Source organism: Apteryx mantelli, chromosome 2 (assembly GCF_036417845.1).
Source record: "Apteryx mantelli isolate bAptMan1 chromosome 2, bAptMan1.hap1, whole genome shotgun sequence".
NCBI classification, from domain to species: domain Eukaryota; kingdom Metazoa; phylum Chordata; class Aves; order Apterygiformes; family Apterygidae; genus Apteryx; species Apteryx mantelli.
This window is the reverse complement of record NC_089979.1, coordinates 110,787,321-110,810,956: the sequence shown is the minus strand read 5'-3', so window position 1 is coordinate 110,810,956 and position 23,636 is coordinate 110,787,321. Positions and strand designations below refer to the sequence as shown.

Genomic DNA, 23,636 nt, shown 5'->3' with positions numbered 1-23,636 from the left:
TTTGGCATGTATATTCCTGTCACTGCTGAACTCGTCTTACTTTATACATGTAGGTAGGAGCTTATAAAGAAGCAAAATACAGACATGACGTGATTGGATAAGGGCTTTCTTTTATTTTTTTCCTTTGTGCCAGCTGATGTAATTTCTTAGCATCTGTCAGCCTCTAGCACTGTGAGAACTGTTACTCACGGCTGTGCTGCTGCACTGTGATCCCATTAGACAAGAGGCAAAAGGAGGAGCCGAGTGGAGTTGTCCATTTATCTGTTTAAATCTCAGAAGGATTTGAAGGGTTGCAATCAAGTACTGGAAGTAATCAAAAGAGCTCACTCAGGTGAAGGGTTTGGCAGAGGTAGGAGAGAGAACACCAAAACAGAAGAAACAGAAATGCAGGGAAGTTGTAATAGGATGGAATGAACTAAAAAAGAGGCTGACCTGACTTGATTTTAGGGCTGGTTTTTCCCCCTTGATTTTTAGGGCTTCATTTTTGTGGAGGAACAATGCAGGTTGGAAGGGTTACCCAGGTTGCTCAGTGCTTCCACAAATCAATGACCAAGCAGAGAACAGGCAGGAGAGGTTATTACCAGTGGCCCAGCAGCCAGGGCAGTGAGTGTACTGCCCCTGGCTAGTGCTCCACATGATGCAATTTTGTGACTGGGACGTGCCTTTGGGAGATAGAAATCTTGAGGCTGTGCCAGCTTATCATTAAAGAACTCGTGGAGCTTGCTTTGAGCATGGAAATGTCAAGAAAGCATCCTGGCCAAATTATCAGGTGGATAGTTGCATCCTGGCACTGTAGAGTTTGCCAGCAGTTACATAGGGGAAAAAAAATAGATATTCTTTGCTTCCTGTCTCAAAGTATTCTGGCTGTGCTGCTATGCACTGTTAATGTCCATGTGTCAGCCCGGAGGAGACTGTGCTGCAGAGGCTCAGGACGTGAACAGCGTTTATATAAAACTTTGCTGGGTTTGCAGAACCTTTCAGCTTCTTTCCAGCATGGAAGCTCTGATATAGATAGAAGGATGTCTCACTTTTGAAGTCTGCCTTCCTTTCACAGAAATGAAGAACTTTGTGCTAGAGCTGGGGTATAGTAACTGTTAAATACAAGTCTCAACGCCAGTCATATGACACGCTGAAACACTTGAACGACATTTCAGTAGGATGTGAGTTGGCTCAGTTCCTTGTAGCATCACATCTTTGTTAGCTAGTTGCTGACATCTGAAACGGCTGTGTAAAAGAGGAGTTAAAGACTAGTGCATTCTCCCCCTTCCCCCTTCCAGTTGTTCCCCCCTCCCAAAAAGTCTTTTTTTTTTTTTTTTTTCTCCTTTGGTCAGATTAACAGGATGTTTGGGACTGTGGTGGTTGGACTTGGAATTGCTGGCTTAGCACGGATCCGAGACTTGATGAATCCGATGCCTTCCAGCCCTTCTGAGCATCTGAAACTCTTCGGATTTGTATCCAGGTTAGAAATTTCATCTTAGCATGTTTAATATGTATGTTTCAATGTCTCTTTCTCCCTGTGCGCTTGCCTTTCTATAGGGAGGACTATTATTTGAGGGGGACGGGGGAGCATGAATATCCAATGTTTTATATTTCTCTTACAATCAAGGCAGTCTGACAAGGGCAAGTTTATGCGAGTGTGCCTGTCATTCTGAGTATCAGCTAGGAAATGAGCACAGAAAAGCTTTACAAGGGGAACAAACAGGTTACCTTAGTGAGACACTGTGCAGATTTGACTCTATTTAAAATAAAAGCAAGAGACCTTTTCACTGCAGGATCTGTGTGATTGAAAAGAAATGTAATTCTGACTGACTGAAATTTGCTGTAGGTTCAGGATGGTACAAACTTATAACAGTTACATGAATGAACTAATATCTGTATGAAATGTATAGAATAAATTTACAGAAATGCTTGAAGTGCTGCAAAAAGAAAAGTTACAATATATTTTTGTAGAACTGACACTGTAACTGCCTCATAAAATTCTATTTATTTTTTTAAACCAGATATTGAAACTGTACATTTTTTGAAAGAAAATCCTAATAATTTAGTACCTACAGTGAGGTTGCCTTTTAGAGAGCAATGTTACTGTTTCTCTCACTAGCTTGGAGCAGTGGAAGTTTAGCAGGACTGTTACACGTATACCTCCCTCTGAGCGTTCCTGCTAGACCGCCTGCTCCATGACAGCAAAGCATAAAAGTTTTAAATAGTTAGGTGGTACATGCATGGATCTCAGGCTGTGAATGTATTTTTTCCAGCTATATTTAAATCATGCAGTCAGAGCTGTTTGAGACAGAAAGGATCCATTAGGTCATCCGCTTTATTGCCCTGCCAAACAGGGCTACAGCTAGCACTGAACAACATTATTGATAGGGTTTCCACTACTTCTGTGGAGAAATAGTGCTAGCAAAAGACACAGTTCAGAGACAGTTTTCCTCCCTCATTGTTGGAAATGTTGCATTGCTCTTTGCATCCCAATCACACACAGACGTTACCTGTCTTTGCTTTCAAGTCCTGCTTGTGGCCTACGCTCATCCTCTCTGTCATCTATCCTAATACTATCAAGGTGTCTGCTCCAGTCTTTACTAATGCAGAGGGCTTTTGTTGGGTGATATGCTCAGGGAGGTGGCCGAGAGAGTCTTTCTGTAGTGTTGTCTGATATGGTGGGCGTGCTGCATTGCAAGGCATTAGAGCCTAGCAGCTGCTTTGTCCCTCTCCCGCTTCTCCACGCCACTTGTAGTTGCACGTGGCCCTGACAAATTGGGTGCTTTTGCCTGCCAAGTCCAACACATCAGGGAGAAGTCCTCCCATAGAAGCACTGTCCCCTTTCAAGTCATGCTTTTAAAACTGTTCTTGTATTATGATGCTTATAAAAAAAAACATTTCAACAGCTGGGCAGCTTCTATACTGATACCACCACCTACACACTGACCCATATATTTTGTTCTTTTGTGCACTCCACTGCTCTCTGAAAGTGCTTATCTCTTTCCTGGACCACAAGCTTCCTTTTCTAACCTGGTTTAGCTCACTGGGACAGTGGGCCATAGGAACAATTTCAAGTGCTCTTGCACAGCATGTAATTGGGAAGAATGAGCTGTAATGGTTATGCTCTGATTGTGTTATTGTGTTTATTATGTATTATTGTGTTAATAATCAGGAGAAATCTGGGCAAAATTAATGAGGCCAAGCAGATTAGCCTGGAAGATGCTCTAAGAAGCAAAGATATCCATGCAGCCTTCATCAGTACAGAGAACAGAAGTCATGAAGAAACCATCAGGTATTTTGTGGGTTTTTTTCCCTTGATTTGTTTTGGTGTTGTTTTTTTTTTTCTATACGTTAGAAGCATAGAGAAGCTGTGTAAAGCTGTTGAAGGAGAGGATGTGAACACCTGAGGAGAGACTGCCAGACTGGAAGTCTGAAGTGGGTGACAGTGACTTCCCTAGAGCACTGAATAAGCTGCAGAGTAGTTGGGATTAAGATGCATTCAGTTCTCTCATAATTGCAGTTGGCTACCTCTAGGCCTGTGCATGGTGCACAGGTGACTTAAAACAGGATTCAAAGCCTTTCCTCACACATCATATAGAGGAAGGGCTCAGTTTTCCCCTTGGTGTCTGGAAGTTAGAAATTGCAATGCTCAATACTGCAGCATTTTAGTGACTTGCTGCAGGTGAGTGAGGTCTGTGGGAAAGGGAGAAATAAAACCCAGCTCTCCTGGTGCTTAAATATGTGATGTAGCCACCACACCATCTTGCTAGGAAAGATGCTTTTTATTTCTGTTACTCCATGTTGTGCGTTCCTCCATATGGGGCTGACTGCAGGAGTGAGAAGCAGTTAGCAAAGTGGACAGAAATGATCGTGATAATATACTTTTAAAGGTTGATATTGTATTCCTTTCAGAACGTTTTTAGAAGCTGGGAAACATGTCCTCGTTGAGTACCCCATGGCTTTGTCTGCTAAGGCAGCCCATGAGCTCTGGGAGATGGCTGAGCGAAAAGGTAATGGCATTTATTCTCAAGGGTGTAAACAGTACTTAAACATTGGGTAGCACCAAAGGCATCTGACAGGGAGCAGGGCCCAACTAATCATGCTGTACAAGGAAGTGTGCCCATCTCAGAGAGCTGTCAATCTAGGATTTAAGATGTGTGCCAATGAGGAAGTAAATGCACAAATGTTGAAGCTAAGACTAAGGTATGTTTACCCTCACAGGAGCTCTGATCTCAAAGTTTTGTGCACTAAGAATGCAGTTAAAGAGAAGGAAAATTCTGTCATAGTGATAGTAAAGCACTTAATGAATGTAGCTGTTGGACTTGTGCAGCTCCCTGCCTTTTTTCGTACTGAAAATAAAACTGGAAGCAGCACCCTTAGTTTCCAGTGTTTGTGACATATGCTTGTCACGCACAGTTGTTTCTGCTGTTGTGGACCAGCAAGGCCTCCCTGTCTGAAAGAAAGCTTGTCTCTAAGCAAAATCTCTTTATTTCTGGAAAGCATGTTGTCCCATCCCTGCAGTGCTAAGGGTCAGAGGCTGGCAATTCAGTTGAGGCCAGTCAGTTGGGTTGTATGGAGCTATAAGAAAAGGAACGGTGCTAGACAGGAGGACAGTGCAAACCATTTGGACAACTTGCACTATTTATACCACTGCTTTTTAAAAATTTCCTTTGTGACTTTGTCCTAAAACACCAGAGGTATAGAATTTCCTGCTTTGCTATTTCCCTGTACCAGCACCAATTACTGACTTGTTCTTAGCCAAATGGCTTCCCATTAAGCAGAATTTATGCCTCTTCTCTCAAAGCAGCAGCATTTACTGTCAGCAGCCTAAATTGACTCTCTTGGAGACCTTCCAGAAAAGCATGTATTGAATGAGGGCCAGACTCAGATGAGGATTGGATAGCCTCTATTGCAAAGTAGCCCAATTAATTGCAATGGAGGGAGGTACTCCTTAACATATTGTTACAATCTGAGTCTAAGCATTGTGCTATTTTTCTTCCTTCTTAATCTGCTTTCCTAATACCCTGGGAGGAAGAGTGTGGAACAGAGAAATATGAGGGGAAGGAGGCCAAGAATTCACCCTTGTTTTACTTTGAAGACGAATGCTTCAGCTTTAGTTGGGTATTTGGTTTCATTGCAGAGTTTTGCTTAATCATAGTGGTTACTGTTATTATAGACTCTTTCTCTGTTGCCTCCTGAGAGTCATGAACCCAAACTGATGCCTCAGCAGTGGGCCTGAGTTTGATTTTTCTCCTGACATCATTTTGCCAGTCATGAATGAGGATGTTTTTAAGTGATCTCCCACTGGTGACTGTTGAAGCTTTCACTACTCTTTGATTCATGCAGAAAGCTCTTATTTGATCTGGCCTGATTTTTGTTTTTCTTACCAACAGATAAAGTCCTCCATGTGGAGCACATTGAACTGCTGACCGAAGAGTACAAGCAGCTGAAAAAGGAGGTGGCTGGGAAAGACCTGGTGAAGGGAACATTGCATTTCACAGGTCAGTAGCTATGAGGAGACCTAAGTTTGCTTGGATTTATCTGCCTGCTTGGCAGAGACGTCAGCCCTCCTAGGCTTTATTCATTCATTTTAGATGAGAGTCTGTCTATAAATGGGCTAGAGATATACATGTCAGTTCTGGATGTTTCCATGAAATTACAGAACTGTCTACAAAACACTTTTGCTTTAACAACTAGCCATGGCTTTGTAAATCTTTCTGCTACCTCTGATGAAGAATTGTGTGTCTTGTTGAATGGGGGAGAGAGTGCTTCTTCATCTCTCCTATACTGTGATGATAGTGACCAATCCCCCTCATTCATACAGAGAAAGACAAGCTCTGAGGAAGTGTCCCAGTTTCCAGTGGGAGTCTTCAGGCTTTTCCACTGGTGTTTTGGTCCTGGAAGAGTTGGGAGAGATTGCTGAGGTGTTTTTTTTTCCCTACTCCATTTCCTTGTGAAGCCACATACACACTTCTGCCCTCAAAACATCCTGAAGGGTTTGTTGTGTCTGTACTTTGTGCTGCTTTTGCTGTCATAGCCCACCAGCTGATCCATTTCAGGGCTGACCGTGTTTTTTGAGTTCCCAAATGGTGAGATTTCCACTGACGGCCTCTCTACATCCTGATGTTCAAGCCCGCACCTCTGAAATTTCTTCAGCCTTTGCTATGCAGGGCAATATTCTCTTTCCCAGTTCTCAAGTCTTTGTGTTGCTGTTGCACCAGGTAGTGTCCTTGATGAAAAGCAAGCAGGATTCCCAGCTTTCAGTGGAATTGCCCGACTGACTTGGCTGGTTGACCTTTTTGGAGACCTCACTGTTACCTCAGCCACCCGAGAAGAGCAGAAGGAGAACAATTATTCCAGAATGACAGTTCATTTTCAGACTGCAAAAAAGAAGTGAGTAACAGCCAGGCTGCTCCGGTATCTTCTGCAGGAATTCTGCATCTTCTCTTCCTCCCATGAAAACAGAATGGATGAATGCTGGCATGACAGTGTAAATTCAGTACTACAAGAGAAACAGACCTGAAATTGTTTTCTGTGGTACTCACAGTAAAAAGAGCAACGTCCATTTACAGTTTAAAAAACCCTTTTCCAATGCCAGCACATAGGAATGGGTCCATAATGCATTTTACCAAGTCCAGGTATGGAAGACCCCCCTCTCACACTCAGAAAAATTGTTCAGAGGCAGGATATTTTTTGTTTATCATCAGACATTCTATGTTGTGTGCCAAAAGGTAACCTTTCTTTAATGGTTGAAAATATGTGACTGTTTGAAAAGATATGCACTATTCATAATAGTTAGCTTTTTGGCACTATAATGCTTGTACTAGTATCATGTAGTACTCTCAGCTGGAGGTTAGGAGGGAATGACACATTTTGGGCAGAAGTATAACAAACTGAACTAAGTATAATGAAGGGCCAAGGTGATGAATTCGCTTTTGACTAATGCTTAAGTATGAAGTCCTGAAGTGTCCTTGGATTTTTCTGAGTAGGGCGTTAGTCTCTTTCTCATTTCTTTTCTTTTTGTTTTTGTTGCACCAGTCTCATGCTGCAAGATTAGGAATCCAGTAGTCAGGATTACCTGTCCATTTGTCCAACCATTACACTACGACTTTCTTGTGTAAAACTCTTATGATTATGCATTTTATAATAATGAGGTTAATCTACCTTTTATTACTTGATAACAATAGCCTTGCTGTAAAGTAATTTATTTTTAAGTATTCTGTGAGCATGAGGTAATTCATCAGCTGGTGTTCCATACTATGTCCTGAGTACTCAGCTTGGTCCTAAGTCTGGTGGTGTATTTTGCTGGCAATTCTCTGTTTTGATCGTTGTGGGTCATCCACATGCAGGTCATGTCCTTTCAGATAGGTTGAAGTCACCTATAACCACAGTCTCCTGCATGCTGGAGCTGCAACACAAGAATTGGCTGATACTGAAAGGTATAGAGAAGTTACCAAGATTTGTATGTTTCCTAGGAGGTGGGAATGGGGATGGAATGATTTATGGTTTTTTCCCTTCACTCCGATTTTCCTCTTTCTCCATACTGTTCTCTCTGCCTTGGAGACTTACAGGCATATGAGAAGAGGCACATGAGAAGACTAGGGAGAGCAGAGGGAAAAAATACACCACAGAAACATATTCTGGCCTATCTTTCTTTGTAATAAATTATCTTTTTTTGTTGCACATATATATGGCTAGAACCAAACACTTAAAAAGTAAAGCACACTCATAGTGACTTCTTTAAGAACTTCAGATAAGTGTTGAGTTAAAAAAACAATAACCTGGAGAACTAGATATTTGGGGAGTGAAAAATCAGGCCTCGTTTGAACTGATAGTTTCACTGAGGGTCTAGCTGAAGCATTTATCAGCCAACTCCTGCAAAGCCCATTGCAGTTTGTCAAGCCTCTGCCCTTTAAATCTTTCTCCCTCTCTAAATAAAACATTCATGCTCTTAGCAATTTGCCGGTAACGCAAGTAGCTGTAGCGAACTATATCAAGTGAGGTTTGAATTAATTCCAGCAAGTGGAACTAGCGGGTGGCTCAACATTTCCCTGGTTGTCCTGTCTCTTAGGTAGTCCTCAGCTGCTATGTATGGTATTTGTTAGATGCAGAACGATTTCTGAAATATATATTTTTTTCCTGCTCTACACAGCTAACAGAGGCCTGCTTTTCTTAGCCCACTGCTAACTATTTTTATGGGTCAGTGTTTTGCCATCATTAGCATTTTAATGTCCTCAGTGACTGCCTGTTTTATGTCTCTAGGATAATTTACGCTGCTGGCAAGTTACATAGCATTCTAGTGTGCTGTTCGGTTGCTGGGCCAGATTTCCTGCTGACCTTCCTCTGTTGACATCAGCGTAGTGACAACAGGAGAGAATTTGGCCCCCCTCTCTATCAAGCGAACCTGTGGCCCAGCAGTAATGGCAATGTTGGCCCAGTTCGGATTTGCCCAACCTGTATTTTGCTGCAGCTTGAGAAAAGTCTGCACCTTTCCTGAGAGCTGTCCCATCCTTTTTGGAAAGGCATGAGCACACTAACTTTGAGAAATCAGGTGAATTCAGCCTGTTTTCTGCCCCGTTGAATGCAGCAGGTGCAGAATGCAGCAGCCTGCATTCTGCTTGCTAAGCAGGGATTTGTACAAAGGTTATAGTCCATCTCTCCTGCATACCTGCACTGGCTGCTGCTGTGTTTCTGGGTGAATTTTGTAGGTGTGTGTTAACTTCTAAAGCCCAGCTATCTGAGAGATGACCTCTGTCTCTATTGTGTTTCCAAGACAGTTGAGCTGACAGTCTCTCTGTGATATAACATGGAGCAAGCCTGGAAAAAGACAAAGCTCTAATGACAGCACGGCTAGTTTGGGACTGCAGTTCCTATCCCAGTGTTGCAGAGCCTGGATTCAGTAAATGTCAAAAAGGAATTTTTAGTGCAAGCTGGAGGGATAGTGCTTTGTGCAGCCTCTATTTTGGTGTTAGCTAGGGGTAAGGTCTAGTTCTCCTCCAAGGTAAGGTAGCCCTTGTCAGATGCATGGTAAATAAAAAATTATTGATATTTTCAAAGCATGGAGATGTTTGAAAGAAATTGAATCCATTTTATGAATAAATATTCTGAGGATAAACGTTTGAAATGATGTTTTATCACGATCTAAGCTTGCAAAAGTCTAATGAAATAACTTCAAACTGAACATCAAAAAAACCATGTAGTGCATACTTTCTGCAGAAGCTGTTGCATAAAATACTGATCTGAGTGGATCCAGAATGCTTTCAGGGATGAAACCAGCTTAATTTCTTCTACAAGTACAAAGAGAGTACGTTCTTCATTTTGGTTTATTCAACTAGTACAGTCCAACCACTAGGGCCACTGATCATCTGAGGAAACTGGGAATCAGAAAAGCAGAAAATCCTCTCCTCCAGACTATGAATAAAATTTAGCTATGAGAGCTCTACTATTCTAATATCTGGAAAGGTTCAGTGGCCATAAAAAGTCAGTGTGGTTTGTTTACTGCAGATAGTGCTTCCTTTGTAAAAAAGTCAGTATAAAAGTGGAACATGTTTGGTTAAACTTTCTTTTTTTCCTTTAACTGTCCAGCAAAATTAATGTGGCTTTATTTATTTGCCAAAAATTCCCTGTTTGTTGCTTCTAAATAACATTGCTAACACTTATAAATACATCCATAGCCAGATAATACTTTGATACAAATCCTTAATGAAAATGGATAATTATTAAAGAAACAGCAGCCATTCATACATTTCTGACATAAAATGCAAACTTGTTTCTTAAGCTACATAATTGCTTAAAAAATGTGCATGGTTACAGCATGTCTTTACAAGAAGGGGACCAATCTTACTGTAGAAGTTGTAATTAATTGTGAATTAACATGTTTTTGTTACCAATCAAATAGAATCTACCTCTCTTTGGTTAAATGATTAAAAATACAATTGCAGAAGAAGATAAATTTATGAGTGAAATCAAAATTTCCTGCTCACTGATCTAAATCAGTCATTTTAATCACTTTGATTAAATTCTGCCTTCTCTGCCTGGTTGTGCTTCTGGTTCAGCGGCTCTCCCAAGCTAGAGCAGAAGGAGGCATAAGCTTGAGTCCCATCAGTGATGTGCATCTGCTCTAGATAACCCCGGGGAGGTGACCCTATATTGACATTGCCCATTTTGGACCATGTCGTGTCTCAGACTCCCTGCTATTACATGGTGGAAGGTGTTTGCTTATGCCCGCCCTGCAGTTTCTTTGCGCCTACCTGAGATAAAGCAGCCCCCAGCAACAGTGGCCTGGAACCTCTGTGGCTATTTGCTGTTGTAAGGATATAAAAACATCTGTGATGAGCAAGAGGAAAACCCAGCTAGCTCAGCATCCTGCCTCTAACTGTGGTCGACAGCAGGCAACATAGATGGAAGAGGATGAGACCATGGGAAGCCCCGAGTGCTATGTTCCTCAAACAGCCTTCTGGCTGGCAGTGGCATGTAGCCTTTGGACTTTCTGAAACAGATGTGGTATCCTTGTATTTAATAGTCCTGTGCAGATTTTCTGTCTGATTTTTTCCAGGCTGTGATGTGGGTGCTTTTTTCAGTAGTTTAGTTGTGTTCAGTCAGGTCCATCTGGGCCAAGCTTAATTTGTAGGATCTGTGCATGACAGTACAGGTGAGCAAAGAATAATTGATATTGCAGTGTGAATATAGAAGCTGGCTCCTAAGTGGGAAGGAGGTACAGAGTCATGAAACTGAGAGCTCTGCAGAATGCGTTCAGTGTAGACTGACAAGGACTTTCTTTCCAGAGCTAATGATCTTGAAGATTTAGCGGGCTGCACTTGGAGACAGAATTTATTCTCTCATGCTATCAATGCCCTCGTAATTTCTGAGTGACAGACTAAAGTGGGGGAAGGACTATCAATAACCAAGGGAGAAAAATAGTCTGCATCTTCTAAACAGAAGCAGTAATGAGTGCTGATGAATGGGCTGCAGAAAGTTAATGGTACATTTTAGGCAGCTGAAAGAAGAGCAGGAGGAGAGGGGTTGTCTGTGGCTGGTACTGAGGATCATTTTGCAAGTGTTTGCTGTGTTGGACCATGATGTGGGGTTTGGTAAGACCCTGGCAGCAATGCACCACTGTCCCATGGTGCTTCTTTCCATGCAGTTGTGGAGGAAAGCACAGGGGCCGGGGTGCTGGGCCAGTGCAGTAGCCAGCAGCACCAGCGCATGGCCTAGAGGTGGTGGCTACTGCTGCAGCTCATCACATGCCATAAGACAGGACTTTGCTCTTATTAAGAAAGACCTGCCTGATTCTTTCCTTCCCCTGCAGGCAAGTGTTTAGTCTTTTGTGGGGAGATTGGGCAAATTATCAGGTAGGATATTTCTCCAAGAGCCTGTACTGAAAAATTGACACCTTCTGGCAGAACCTTCAGGATCCACTCAGTGCTCCCAGTAAAGAAAAAGAAGCATTTTTGAAAAGTTCAAAGAGAGTACAAAAGCTGGTGTCTGCATGAGTTTACTTGTTGTTTGTCAAGCTCATCCTAAAAGAGTGAAGTTTAGCTTGCACAGTAGCACGTGGATCATCATTATGTATCTGAGTGACATGTATTTATTCTCCCTGGAGGAATGACCAGATATCGAGGACCTTGTCAGTTTAGCTGTGATTGAGTCATACACAAAATATTTGGATGTTTAACTGCACTTTTTATCCAAGTCCACAAATTAATGAATTAAACTTCTCTCTCACCTGCATGGTGGCTAGACTCCGCTGGCTTCACTTTGTGCTTAGGGAAAACAAAGTTGGAGGGAGCTTAGATAGTGTACTGAAAGTCATGGCATGAAGCAGTGGTAGAGTTAAGACTATTACTGTGTGTTCAACTCCATAAGGTACAGTGGTCAGAATGTGTTATCTAAACATGCAGTGACTGAAACTTAAAAATGGAATGTTTATTAGGACATTTTCTGTAAATGCTGAGGAACAGAACTAGGACTGTTTGTTTTATTTCTTCATAAATGCTCTTTTGTTTCTCTGCTCCTCCACATTAGACCTCTGACTTGGATTGAAGAAAGAGGACCAGGGATGAGACGTGAAAAGAAAATCAACTTCTGTTTCACAAGTGGTTGCCTGGAGGACTTCCCTGAAGCCCCGAGGTCTGCTGTGGGCCTTTTCATGCAGGATCAGAACCTCTTTGCCAAAAAACTGCTGGGCCAGGTATCCAAGGAGGAGCTGGCTGCTGAGAAATGGCGAATTTTGCGGTGTCTCGACCTTGCAGAAGAGATTCAACAACACTGTGAACGGCCAGAGAAAATATGTTCCTGAGGCCGCTCTTAGGGAAGAAAGGATGTGTCGGCATGAAAGGTGCAGGGCTAGAGCTCATCACACAGTTGCTGTTTCTGTTTCATTACCTCCTCTTTGACTAGTTGTGACTCCTAGGCTCTCTGGGTGGGCTGGAGAGCCTGGGCCATACCCAGTGCCTTTTGGTGCGTGCCAGAACTAGACAACACGTTACCCTGCTCTGCCTTGCCAGGCATATAGGAACCTAGCAGCAGCAACTTTTCATATGGTTGCTCCCAATAAATTCAATTGAAAGTGTCCCTAAGAGCGGAACCTAGGGTACAGCAAATATTAGACATGATTTCCCTTCCTGTTTTTTTTCCTCCTCTTTTTAGATATGCCTGAAAATGAGACATATAGCATTTTCTAGAATGAAACACAGAGTTGCTTTATTAGTATTTTATCCACTTCTTTACTTGATCTGCAGAACTTGTGCCATCACAGTCCTGACCTATCCTTCTAGATACCCTGAACTATTCTGGGTGTTTGCTCTAATTAGTATTTGTGCCTTTGTTTTTTATATTGGAAATCAGCTAGCTTCAAACAGAATCTACACTGGAATCAACCCTAAACAGAAGAAATATCTTGTCTCTTAGTAGACACCATCTTGAGTTCACTAACTCAGTTTCTCTGGTATCCTGTGCCAACATAGAAATCCATTTTTTCCAGCAATCAGATTAGTACAGTACATTAAATGAATGCATCATCTGCCTGCTTTCCACTATATTTCATTGTAATGGACCTAAATATTTTTCTTTTCTTGCACTGAAAGCAGTATGTAATTGTCCTCATTTGTGTTCTGCATCTGATTCAGCACGTGAGGGGATCACCCCTAAAAATAATATACATACTTTAAAAATGAGAAATAATATACTCCTGGAAACACTGAAATTCAGTAGAAATAGTGATAAAAATAGAATCAAACCTTAGGAACTGGAGCAATTTGCAAATGTAGCCATGCAGTCATGGAGTATCATACCTGTGGGATGAATGTTTGACATTTTATAGTAGTCCCAGGGTTATATATGAAGACATTATCACTTCCCTGAAGAAGCATTTCAGTTTTAGGAGAAGCCTAAGCAGTGCACAAAACCATTAACGATTCCTCCGCTTGCCTTTTACTTTCTAATTACAGCATCTGCCTGTGTTAATGTAGCAACAAACTTTAGTATGTGCAGTTGTTGCACTTCAAACACAGAAGGCAGCATCTCTTTACTACGTTATCATTTGGGCAAATTTTTAATAAGGAAGCATGTATATTATAAACATATATATAATTACAACCAGTCAATACTGATATAAAAGTTCCTTCCTTTAGGTTAATCATGTTCATTGAGAAATTGGATACAGTTCTGTTAGTCTGGGACAGGGAAGGAAAGGCTGGGTATTTTTTTCCCAAATCATTCAGATTTTAGGAGCAACTTGAGCTTGCTATATGAATGAATTTTGCCTACAAAATTTGTTTAAATCTACTCTGTCTTGTTAAAATCAGTGGAAAGCCTCCTATTGACTTGAATGGATTGAAATCCACGTGAGTTGCAAACAGGAGATTTGTGTATGCAGATCATGCATTGTTTTACCCAAATGGACATGGTACTTGGTATTCACAGTGATTTCTTTACTTATTGAAGGGACATTGCTTGAGCAAATCTGATGCTATTGGTGAGGAGGGGAGGGGAGAGTTTCATGCTGCCTGATTTCATGGCGAAGTACGAAAGTCTATCTCAGATCAAAATGAAATTAAAATCTGCTGTATATGTGTATCTCCTATGTATGGCAGTGCACAAAATCTCCTGTTCCTTGACAAACTCCTTTGCTGTGACTACAGGGTGAATACCACTTGTATGCATGCTAATGCAAATGGGTCATTGAAGAGGGAGGGCAAAGGGAAGGGAGATGTCCCACTCCCCAGCTAGAGGCAGCAAAATTAGCCACCAGGTCTCCCTTGGCCAACGCAGTAGGTGGTGGTGGTATATATTCCCCTAGGGCCTAGGGAGCAGGAGTGTAATGTGTGGAGAATCGCCCTCTGTAGAGGCCTGTCTCTATAGAGGGAGCCTGGGGAAATCAGCTGGTTCAGCTGAGCTGGCAAAGGCAGATGCCCAGCGCTGGGTTGCCAGCACTCTTCCCTCCATCCGCACTGTTCCTCTCAGCTAACCCGCTTGTGTACTGCCGACTGCTCTGCCCTTCAGAGCCTGGAGCATCCACATTTCTTCGGCAATGGGAATTTGCTGATGTATCGTGTTGGTTTGTATACAGGAGCTACTAGATGTCAAGCTTAAAATTGTTTAACCAGATGTCAAATTCGCCAGTAAAAGTATTTGTGCTCTTAATTGTTCCTTTTAGTTCCCTGTGTCCTTCATTAGCAATTCCCATTGTCTGTGCTCCAAGCGTCTCTGTCCCCACCAATTCTTTTCCCCTCTTTCACTCCTCAAGCCCTGTGAAATCGTGCCAGTGACTGCAAACTGTGATCCTGTTTGAAAACCCTCTGCTGTCTCCCCCTCCTGTTTTAAAGTCTTGAATACAAGTGTCTCACAGGTTATGACCTTATCTCAATTTGTGATCCCTCCCACAAAATTCCTGCCCTTCTGGTTTCAATCTGTCTCCTGGCTATGAGTTCAGGCAAATTTAAATCTCAGCTGTGTGTATCCAGTTTCCCATTCAAAAGTGGTATATTTTAGTGACCTTTCTGAATCTACTAAATAGAATCTGTAACATGTATTGCAACAGGTTTCCTTGACATTTATTAAACAGCTTGATCATAATAGAAATACTGTCAGAAGATTTTTTCAGGGGGTGTTTGACACAGTCTGAACCCGGTCAGTTTTTGGAAATGTAGAAGCATGAAAAAATAAGTATAAGGTGTGACATGCACAGGTTGGTATATCACATTCTGTGTAAGTATCTGCTTTTCTGCTTCTTACACTAAAAATCTCCCTGTTCCAGTGGGACACTATAGGAAGAAGTCCATTGAAGTATGTTTTATTAATTCTGCTTGGTGCTATGGAGATGTTACGGAAAGTGCTGTATTGCAAAATGCTCCTATGTGAAGGAGGGATGTTCACTTTGCTGACACAGGCTGAAGCTTGTCTCTGGCAGATGAGGTATGTGGAGTCATTAACTTTAACAGCTTTGGCCTGAACAAGATGCTGGCTGAAACCTAGATGAAGTGGTTTGATCCAAAGGCCTTTTCAGGGGGTTAGAGATCAGGGGAACAGAAGATTTCCAAAGAACAAAGAAACTAGCCTTTGGTATGAGGCTTTGCAAAGCTGTGCAGGAAGCTCTGGTAGAGAAAGAAAGAAGGTGGATGTGATTTTTGCACTGAGTGTTTGTTTGAGAGTGTGTTTTGTGAGGGCTGGGGGCAGGGGTCTGATTTAACTCTGTGATTACTGGAGACTGTAAGAAGCTAGTCTGTATGAGGTGGCAGCATGAGTCGAGAGTAGCTGGGACCTGCAATAAAAGGATCCTAGGGGGTTTCCAGCCCAATAAGGAAAGCAAGGGAAGGAAATACAGGGAGAATCTTTTAGTTTTTGTACTGAGATCTGTGAACTCTTGGGCTTCTGAAGTAGAGAGTCATACAGAAGGGGACAGGAAAGTGGGTGGGAGGGAGGGAGAAATCACATTATTTGTTTCTCTTGATGTTGTCCAGTTTTGGCAGGTACTCTAGGGTGATCCAGCGCCCCAGGTCAGCACAGTCCCAGGATACAGGCTGCTGCCCCAGAGGTTGCTTGGGACTGGCACCCCAGAGGCAGTCTCTGGAACACACTCCCTTTCCTGTATTTTATTTCTGGTGTCCAGCGTAACACTAGAATAATAATAGTTTATTTGCCTTTTGTCCAGGATGGAGGAGTCTCTTGATCTGTCCATCCCAGTCACAGTCTCGGGTACTTAGCCATGGCCAAGGCTGGGGCAGTTAGGAGGAGGGAAGTGGGGGAAAAGGAGAAGAGGACTGGGGACAGCACAAGAACTGCTTAAGCTGGCTTTATTTATGGCACTGGAAGCACAAGAAGTGACCTTGGGTTTTGAGGGCTGGTTGTAGAAGGGGAGGTCTAGCCCCACTCTATGAATTCAACTTCCTCACTGCCTACTGCCCTTGACTTCTCTTTAACCTAGAAAAAAAGAGAAAAGCCTCAGGGCAGCCAGAGGTAAAAAAAGAGGTAACTGGGAGGATGTCCTGTTGGGGTTGCAGGCCAAGGCCAAGTTTGGGTGATGGGGAGGGAGAATAATTAAAGCATACCATGCCTGAAGTATTTACTATATTTTGTTTTATACATGTGTTATTGAAAGCTGCACATATTGTAACTACTGCATAAAAGTAGAGTGCAAAGAGATTAGAAAGATCTGAACCTATTTTTAAGTGGTCTGAGTAAGTCAAAACTCTCTATTTTAAAGTGAATAGTGTGTATGGCATCTGGGTAAAACTGCAGTGCTGACTTACAGAAAGTGCTTCATGGGTTACAGGTCCTCCAGCAGTCCTCAAAGGGCTTGGAGTTGTAAAGACTGAAATGTACAGTTATTTTCAGCTCTTACTCATGATGTTTGATCCCTTCAGGTTAGCAGTGTGGTCCAGGGCCTCGGGCCCCTCACAGGATGGTGATGAGTGACCCACCAACAGCAAATTCAGCTGGATCTCTGGCTCCACTGCAGCATCTGCAGTGAAACTCGCAGATCTGTGTGCTGATGTGGTTCACGCAGCAGCATTTACTTCTCCCTGAGGTATGTGGTATGTTCTGCGCAATATTAATATATAGCATAATACCAGGAATCTTAGGATATACAGCAAAATAATAACCCAAGACTTTTGACAAGGGAAGCATCATATCTGGTTATCTTTAAGTGCTGTAAGCTGGTATCTGTAGAGGCTGGTGTTATATGGGGACTAAATGATGTTGCAGGACTCTACCGAGAGACCTGTTAGAGGTTGTGTTCGCATGAGGAGTGCAGCACAGGTATTATCAGTGCAAGTTTCATCCCTAACTTGGAAGAACCAACCCCTGTAATGGGGAGATAGGAGATATTGTGCAGCACATTGTGGTTCTGTACAAAATCCCTGACCTAGCTCTAGGCGAAGTCTCACCTAGGTGAGGGCAAGACAGTGGTGTGACTTAATCCAGAGAGGTGTGCCCTGCTCCTCGGCAGAGCTAGCTGGCCTGCGGGGAACACAGTGCTAACTTGTTAGGCCATGCAGACATACCCGCAGCACAGCTCTAGGTGCCTGTCTGGTTCCTGGCCTGCCCCATGAGATTGCCACCATCAATAGTATCTTTCTCCTATTTACACTTATCTGTTGGGCAGCAAAGGGAACCCAGACTCAGCTCAGGGAGGCCCATGGCTGCTGCCCAGTGATGCCTGCAGAGCTGCGGGAGCCTCCCTGTGCTACTGCTAGCAGAGCTCTGAGCCTTCATAGCTTGACAATAAACACACCTTACTCGATCCAAGCTCCACAAAGATAGATAAGGAGGGAAACTTCAAAACAATACTTTAAGACAAAAATACAGTCATCAGAAGCTTCAGATAATAGCCTGCAGATACACACACTAGATGTTACAACAATAATGTATCCTGGTCTAATAAAAATGATTTATTTAGTCCATCACATGGTTACTGCTTCAAAAAACTTCTCTAAAACTCCATCCTAAATCACATTCAGTGTGAGCTAACTTTGTTTTTGTCACTGCTGTTAATGTCATAATCTGCCTAATAACATTACTGTCTAACATACCTAGTGCAATCATACCCTCCTGTCTGATCACCAGTGAGTCACTGCTTTTCTCTGATAAAGGTAAACTGTAAAGAATCCAGAAACTTGTCACTAAATGGGTTAGATTACCTCAAAATAATGAATAACTAATTTGCTAAATCCTTCATGCATAGGTGTTATTCAAGTGACAGATAATTAAAAATGATTTTTAAATGTTGGGTTGAGTATTAGCAGAAAGTTGAGATAGATCTCAGTGCCAGGAAGAATGTCCCTTTAGATAATCTATCACTTAGGATATCTAAAACAAGCTAGAAACATAAATTAATATGGTGGGGATAGTTCTACATTAGTAGGAAGCACAGTGAGTGAACTATTGTTTTCTTTCTCTTACATAATTCAAATATAGTCTCTTCCCCTGATTTGGGAAGTGCTTTGTGTTACGTTTCACATCGCGTGCCATGTTGATCAGTTCTCTAAGAGAAAGCATGGAACTGTGAAAGCAGCTAACTTGTTTCTCTGTCTTTTCTAATCTGCCAACATCTGGCTTGAGTTATTTGTTCAATGAATATATTTACTGGAATGACTTACAGCTGATGTCTTAGGCTGTAGTATCCTTATTCTTCGTGGTTCTAAAGGAGATGTGTGTATATATGCGTGTGTACATATATATGGGGGGTGTGTGTGTGTGTATGCAAATTACACCTGTGTTATTCTTTTCAATCTAGCCCATGCCAATGGTTCCTCTGCCTTTTCAAAAATACATAATTGTACCCTAAGTTGAAGTCCCTCTTTTATTCTGGTCCTTATTATTAGCAGTACTTGTAGAAAACATGAGTTTGCAAAGCTCAGTAAGATTTTAAATGAATCAGGACACCTTTTCTTAATGTCCTCTGATGTGAGATTTTGTTTTATGAACTCCCCTGCCAATGGGTTTATTTTCAAGTTCATAGTCTTAAGAACTTTCTTTATAGTACTGATGTGAAAACATGTTTATTATAGAAAAGGCCTAGATTCTGACATTTCCTATCATTGACAGTACCTGCGTTTTAATACAGCATTTTTATAGATGGGGAATGTTTAACATCCTAGTCTCATTCATATAGACAGTGTTAATGTTTGGATTTTTTCTTTTACTCTGAAGAAGACTTATTTATGCTCAGATTTTGAATATTATGGAGATTTCTTCAGGACCTGTTAAGATGGTGAGTTACAAATGCCCTATCACTGTCATTATCCTGTTTTGTCCTATAGCAAAAACCAGACAACTCCAAACCATCTCTGTCACTGTTTCTACGCAGTATGCCCTGATCCTTTTTGCTAGTCTATATGCAGGCAACTCATGCAGAATGGGTTTGTTTATAGTTTTTCCAGCACATCTTTCCCCTTGCTGGGCATGCTTTTTGCTTTGCATTATGCAATTCATCTCTGCTGCAAACCTGCTGTGTCTGTACATTTGCTTCTATTGTAATGCCATGTCTTGCTGTTGTACCTTCACCTCTGTGTGCACATGAGACTGTTGCTCATATCTGTTTTATTACATTCAGGTCATGAATTGCATACCTGAGCACTTTCATGTGCTGTTACAAATTTTTTGTGTTAAATTAACAGCCATTAGACCTTTCTCTACTTCTGCTTTTGAGCTTGATTTCATCGGGAGCTCATCTTTCAGCCTGTCATCCCTGCCTGTCAATCCACAGTCATCTTATTGTCAGCTGTAGCCAGGTACACACTCATGAGTCATTTCAGCATGTCCTTGATTTCACTCATTAAAAAAAGCTCTTTGCATGGGAGTGTTTTTCAGTGGAAAACAATGGGTTTCATATAGCTCAAGTGGTGCACCTAGGATTTTTTCCATTCTGCTTCAGAGAACTTGCCACTGGAGCCCCATGCTCTGCAGATATCCCCACCTTTTGCCCTGGTGCACAGCAGAACGTGAGCTACAACCCCCAACAGCCCTGACATGATCAGGTCGGGTATTTGCTTCTACACAGTCTATTTCTCTGCAGTCCTTGCAGTTTGAAAAACCATGGGAAAGCAGCATGTTTCTTCAACGTCTCACATGAAAACCCATTTTGTATTATCTTCTAAGATCATGTCTTTGGTATCCAGGAAGGACAGCGTAAATCAAACAGGTTTCCTCCGTTTTGTTGTTTGCAAATCCACTCAGAGGTACTACACTCTCAGAAGCTCAGCCCTGCACATGGCAGAGCATGTGCCTTAGCAGTGGTGTTTTAGGGTGTGATTTGGCACACATTTCTTCTGAAAGTGCCCACCAAACTCCCACCACTTGTCCCTGCCCAGCTGTGTCCATGCAGCTGTGCAGGATATCTTCCAGATAGGCCATCCTGGCCTATCTGTTGAGGCTTCCTCCAGATAGGCTGAGCTGCTGCCATTGCTGCGTCCCCTTTCCCAGCGTCTCGTGGGCGCTGCAAGGTGCGTCCCCAAGATGACTAGCGAGGCGGACCTCAGCGGGGCTGGAGAGGGTTGTGAGGAGAGGAATGGGTGGCAGCATCTCTCTGCCCCAAATCTGGACAGCAGTCTAGCACGGAGAGAGGAGTGAGGAGACCAAACCGTGACTGTCAGCCACAGCACTGCTCAAGCAATCCCACTTCAAGGAAAAAAGAAAAAGAAAAATGAAAGAAAAATGAAATCCAGTATGGAATTTTTCAGTGGAAAATAACTCAGGAAACATAGATAACCTTTCTTCTTGGTGTTTGTGTATGAAAGGTCCAGTATAGTCAAAATCATAATTTTCTGTAGCCCATTGATTGCATCTTTTCTAGGAGCTGTAGGTGACACATGGATTACTCCTATGTAAAATGCCCGTGTGTAAAAAACCCAGCTGTCATATCTTGCCTGCTCTGCATTTATTGGCTCTTTCTATCCAGAGGCACCTTTTCTTGTGCTGAAGAAGAGCCAGTGGCTGGTGGATTTTTAAAAGAAAATAAGAGAAAGCAGAGAACAGAAAAAGGCTTATGACCTCAAGTTTCTCTTGCAGGCAAGCCTGCTTTCCTTTTCTGGTAACTCATCTCTTTCTCAGGAGCTGTCATTGTATCTGACTTTATGTTTGTAATCAGGCTTTGGGAGGCTTTTCTTGCAGTGTGAAGTGGGCGAGAGCAGGCACAGCGGATGTGCTGTGGATCCATCTGTACTAGACATCCATTTACTACAGGGCAACCTTACATTGCAGAGGACCAGGCTCTGTGACCCAGTCCCACATCCTGAGCTCTTGGTCTCCTCCTTGATGACCTGCCAGAGCTGGTTTCGAGGAGGGCAAGTGTCCATTGAGATGGTTGACATCAGTCACCAAGAGGAACCTGACAGAGAACGGTTCCCAGCTCTTTGTCCCTTCCTGCACACACACCTTCCTTGGGTATACCTTGTTGTCTTTTGCATTTTAACAAAGAAACACAGTCTGGTTTTACCTGGACATCATGCCTTCTTTTTCTGCTAAGTTCCCACCAGGTGATCGTAGTTGTAACTGCTTGTCTTCAGAGTTTGGAAAGCCTGGCATGGAGAATTCGGAAACTTCCACATGGGCTGAAGCTCTGGACTGAATATGGGATTGGGCTGATCACTGTCAGTTCTGCTTATAACGCTTTAAACAGCAGCATTTGTGCCTTCTTTCCCTGATGGCTTTGTTAAAGTCATCTTTTGAAGGAGGAAACAGCTGGCTTGAACGGCTACAGAAGTTTTGATGGGGATGCCACTGTGCAGGAGGCAAGCCTCACGCTTTCTCTAACAAGGCCTTTGGGTAAGCATCTGGTTTTGCAAGCAGAATTTAAACTAGAGCTTGATCAGTTGTACTGCAAAGGAGCATCGCAAGTACTGCAAAGTACTGGATAGGAGCCTGATTCTTTTCTGTGCACCATGTGCAGACCTCTTGCCTGTCTTCATGTGCATTTTATACAGATTCAGGCCCAGTGCAATGCAATGAACAGTTGTTATGGAGGGTGAGGAGTTATTACAACACAGATATATGGGAAAAAGATAAAATGGTTAAAGCTAAGTCATTCTAATAAAGAAACTGTAGGGAAATTTTTAGCTCTACTCTTAGTAACATCAGTAAAATGCTCTACAAGGTTGATGTAACCTCTGCATATTTAGCTGAAAGGATTTTTTGTCCATCGATATTCATTTTGCAACAACCTATAATAAGATGTCACTCACAATGGTCTGGTCACTGAATACGTTAAGGCTTGTTTATTAGGCAGAAATCTGCAGTAAATCATAGTCAGGTAGTTATCACTGGCAGTATAATGTCTTGCTATTGATGCAGCTCTGATCTTTTGGAAATTCAGGACACAAACTAAGACCTGTCAATGTCTCAGAATATTCTGGGAACGTATCCTGCCGATTCTTAATGCATTAAATAATCACAGTTTAATCTGCCTGTCTGCTTTTAGCCATTCATGTCAGGGAACAAATTTCTTTTAAATGATGTCTTGCAGTTATTTTCCTTTTGGCTATTCGGTTCATTCAGACTAAAGCAAACAGTCTTCCTATCTGAAGCCTCAGGTAGTAATTCATACCCATACAAAAGAGTACAAAGTGCAACCGTATCAAAAGCCACTAAATCTCACTCGCTTTGAACAAAGTGCAAAACAACAGAGAGCCTATTAAAGTATTAGGCAATTGGTACCTGTCTATCTGAATTCCACTTAAGACCCTCTCAGGGAAACAGTACTGCTAACCCATCAAAGCAAAAGGAAAATACTGCGTTTCCAGGGAACAAAGTGAGGCCAGTGGGGCACCTATTGACTGAAGATGGAACAAAATTGCTCCCGTGAACATCAAGGAGTCACGGCTCTTCAAGGAAGATGTTGAGAGCATCAGCGGACATGTGCAGGTATAGAAATAGAAGCAAGGGCTTCAGCTTGCCACCACATGGAGCCTGACAAGGAGCTGCTGGCCCGGCAAAGTCTGGAGCAGACTTGGCAGGAGAATAATCCCATTTTGTGGCACCTTTGCTGAGGTTCCAGAATCTATTTTTTACCCAGCCTGGAAGAAAGCAGAATTTCTGACCACTTTTGTGGAAACAAACAGTTTGTTTGAATCCTGCTGGGTAGTGATTAAGATCTGTAAAATCCAAAATAAAATCTGTGCTTTACCTAATTCAGAACAGAGTTTGTTTTTCTTCTTTTTCTTAAATCACTCCAAGTCTGACAGAGCATGAATTTCACAGTCCAGGGTTTTTGCTGTTCACAGCAGAATATCTGTATCTGTTTTCCTCTGTGAGAAAATATTCTGATTTAATGAAACAGAAAATACGAAAAAGCTCCATCCAGCAGATTGAAAGATGCTTTCCCAGGGTTGAGTACCACCAAATGAGAGAGCTGATTTTTCCAAGCCAGCTCAATCTTTGTATTTCAGGGATGGTAGATAAAAAATAGTTAGAGTTAAATCAGATTTTAACTTATATCTGATTTAAGTATGCTTACTTAAAAATTAAATCTAATTAAAATTGCATTTGAAATTATAATAATTTATATCAATGTCTAACATTACTATATATTCTATTAAAACAATGTAATAAAAACAAAAAATAAAGCAGTACATAGTTGCCATCAAAGTTTAAAATAGAGTAAAGTTCCTGAAACTGTGTGAATTTTTTAACTAAATGACTGGGCCTAGAGTTTGCTGAAG

At 42.1% G+C, this 23,636-nt stretch overlaps 1 protein-coding gene across 4 annotated transcripts in view; it reads left to right on the top strand.

The window, feature by feature from the left end:
* The window catches only part of BLVRA (biliverdin reductase A), a 39,156-nt gene extending 16,051 nt beyond the window's left edge, over positions 1-23,105 (top strand). The window contains exons 2-10 of one of the 4 annotated variants that reach the window (XR_010883434.1): positions 1,332-1,459; positions 3,152-3,271; positions 3,892-3,989; positions 5,373-5,480; positions 6,201-6,372; positions 12,004-12,169; positions 15,044-15,151; positions 15,236-15,393; positions 16,842-23,105. Coding sequence is in view for 1 of the 4 variants with exons in the window: in XM_013955727.2 (XP_013811181.1) it covers positions 1,341-1,459; positions 3,152-3,271; positions 3,892-3,989; positions 5,373-5,480; positions 6,201-6,372; positions 12,004-12,277 (891 nt within the window). In the remaining 3 variants the exon portion in view is untranslated. Of the gene's footprint in view, positions 1-1,331; positions 1,460-3,151; positions 3,272-3,891; positions 3,990-5,372; positions 5,481-6,200; positions 6,373-12,003; positions 15,152-15,235; positions 15,394-16,841 lie in introns of those variants that run through there. The other 3 variants (XR_010883433.1, XR_010883432.1, XM_013955727.2) reach the window with 3 other exon arrangements.
* Positions 23,106-23,636: the final 531 nt, after the last annotated feature.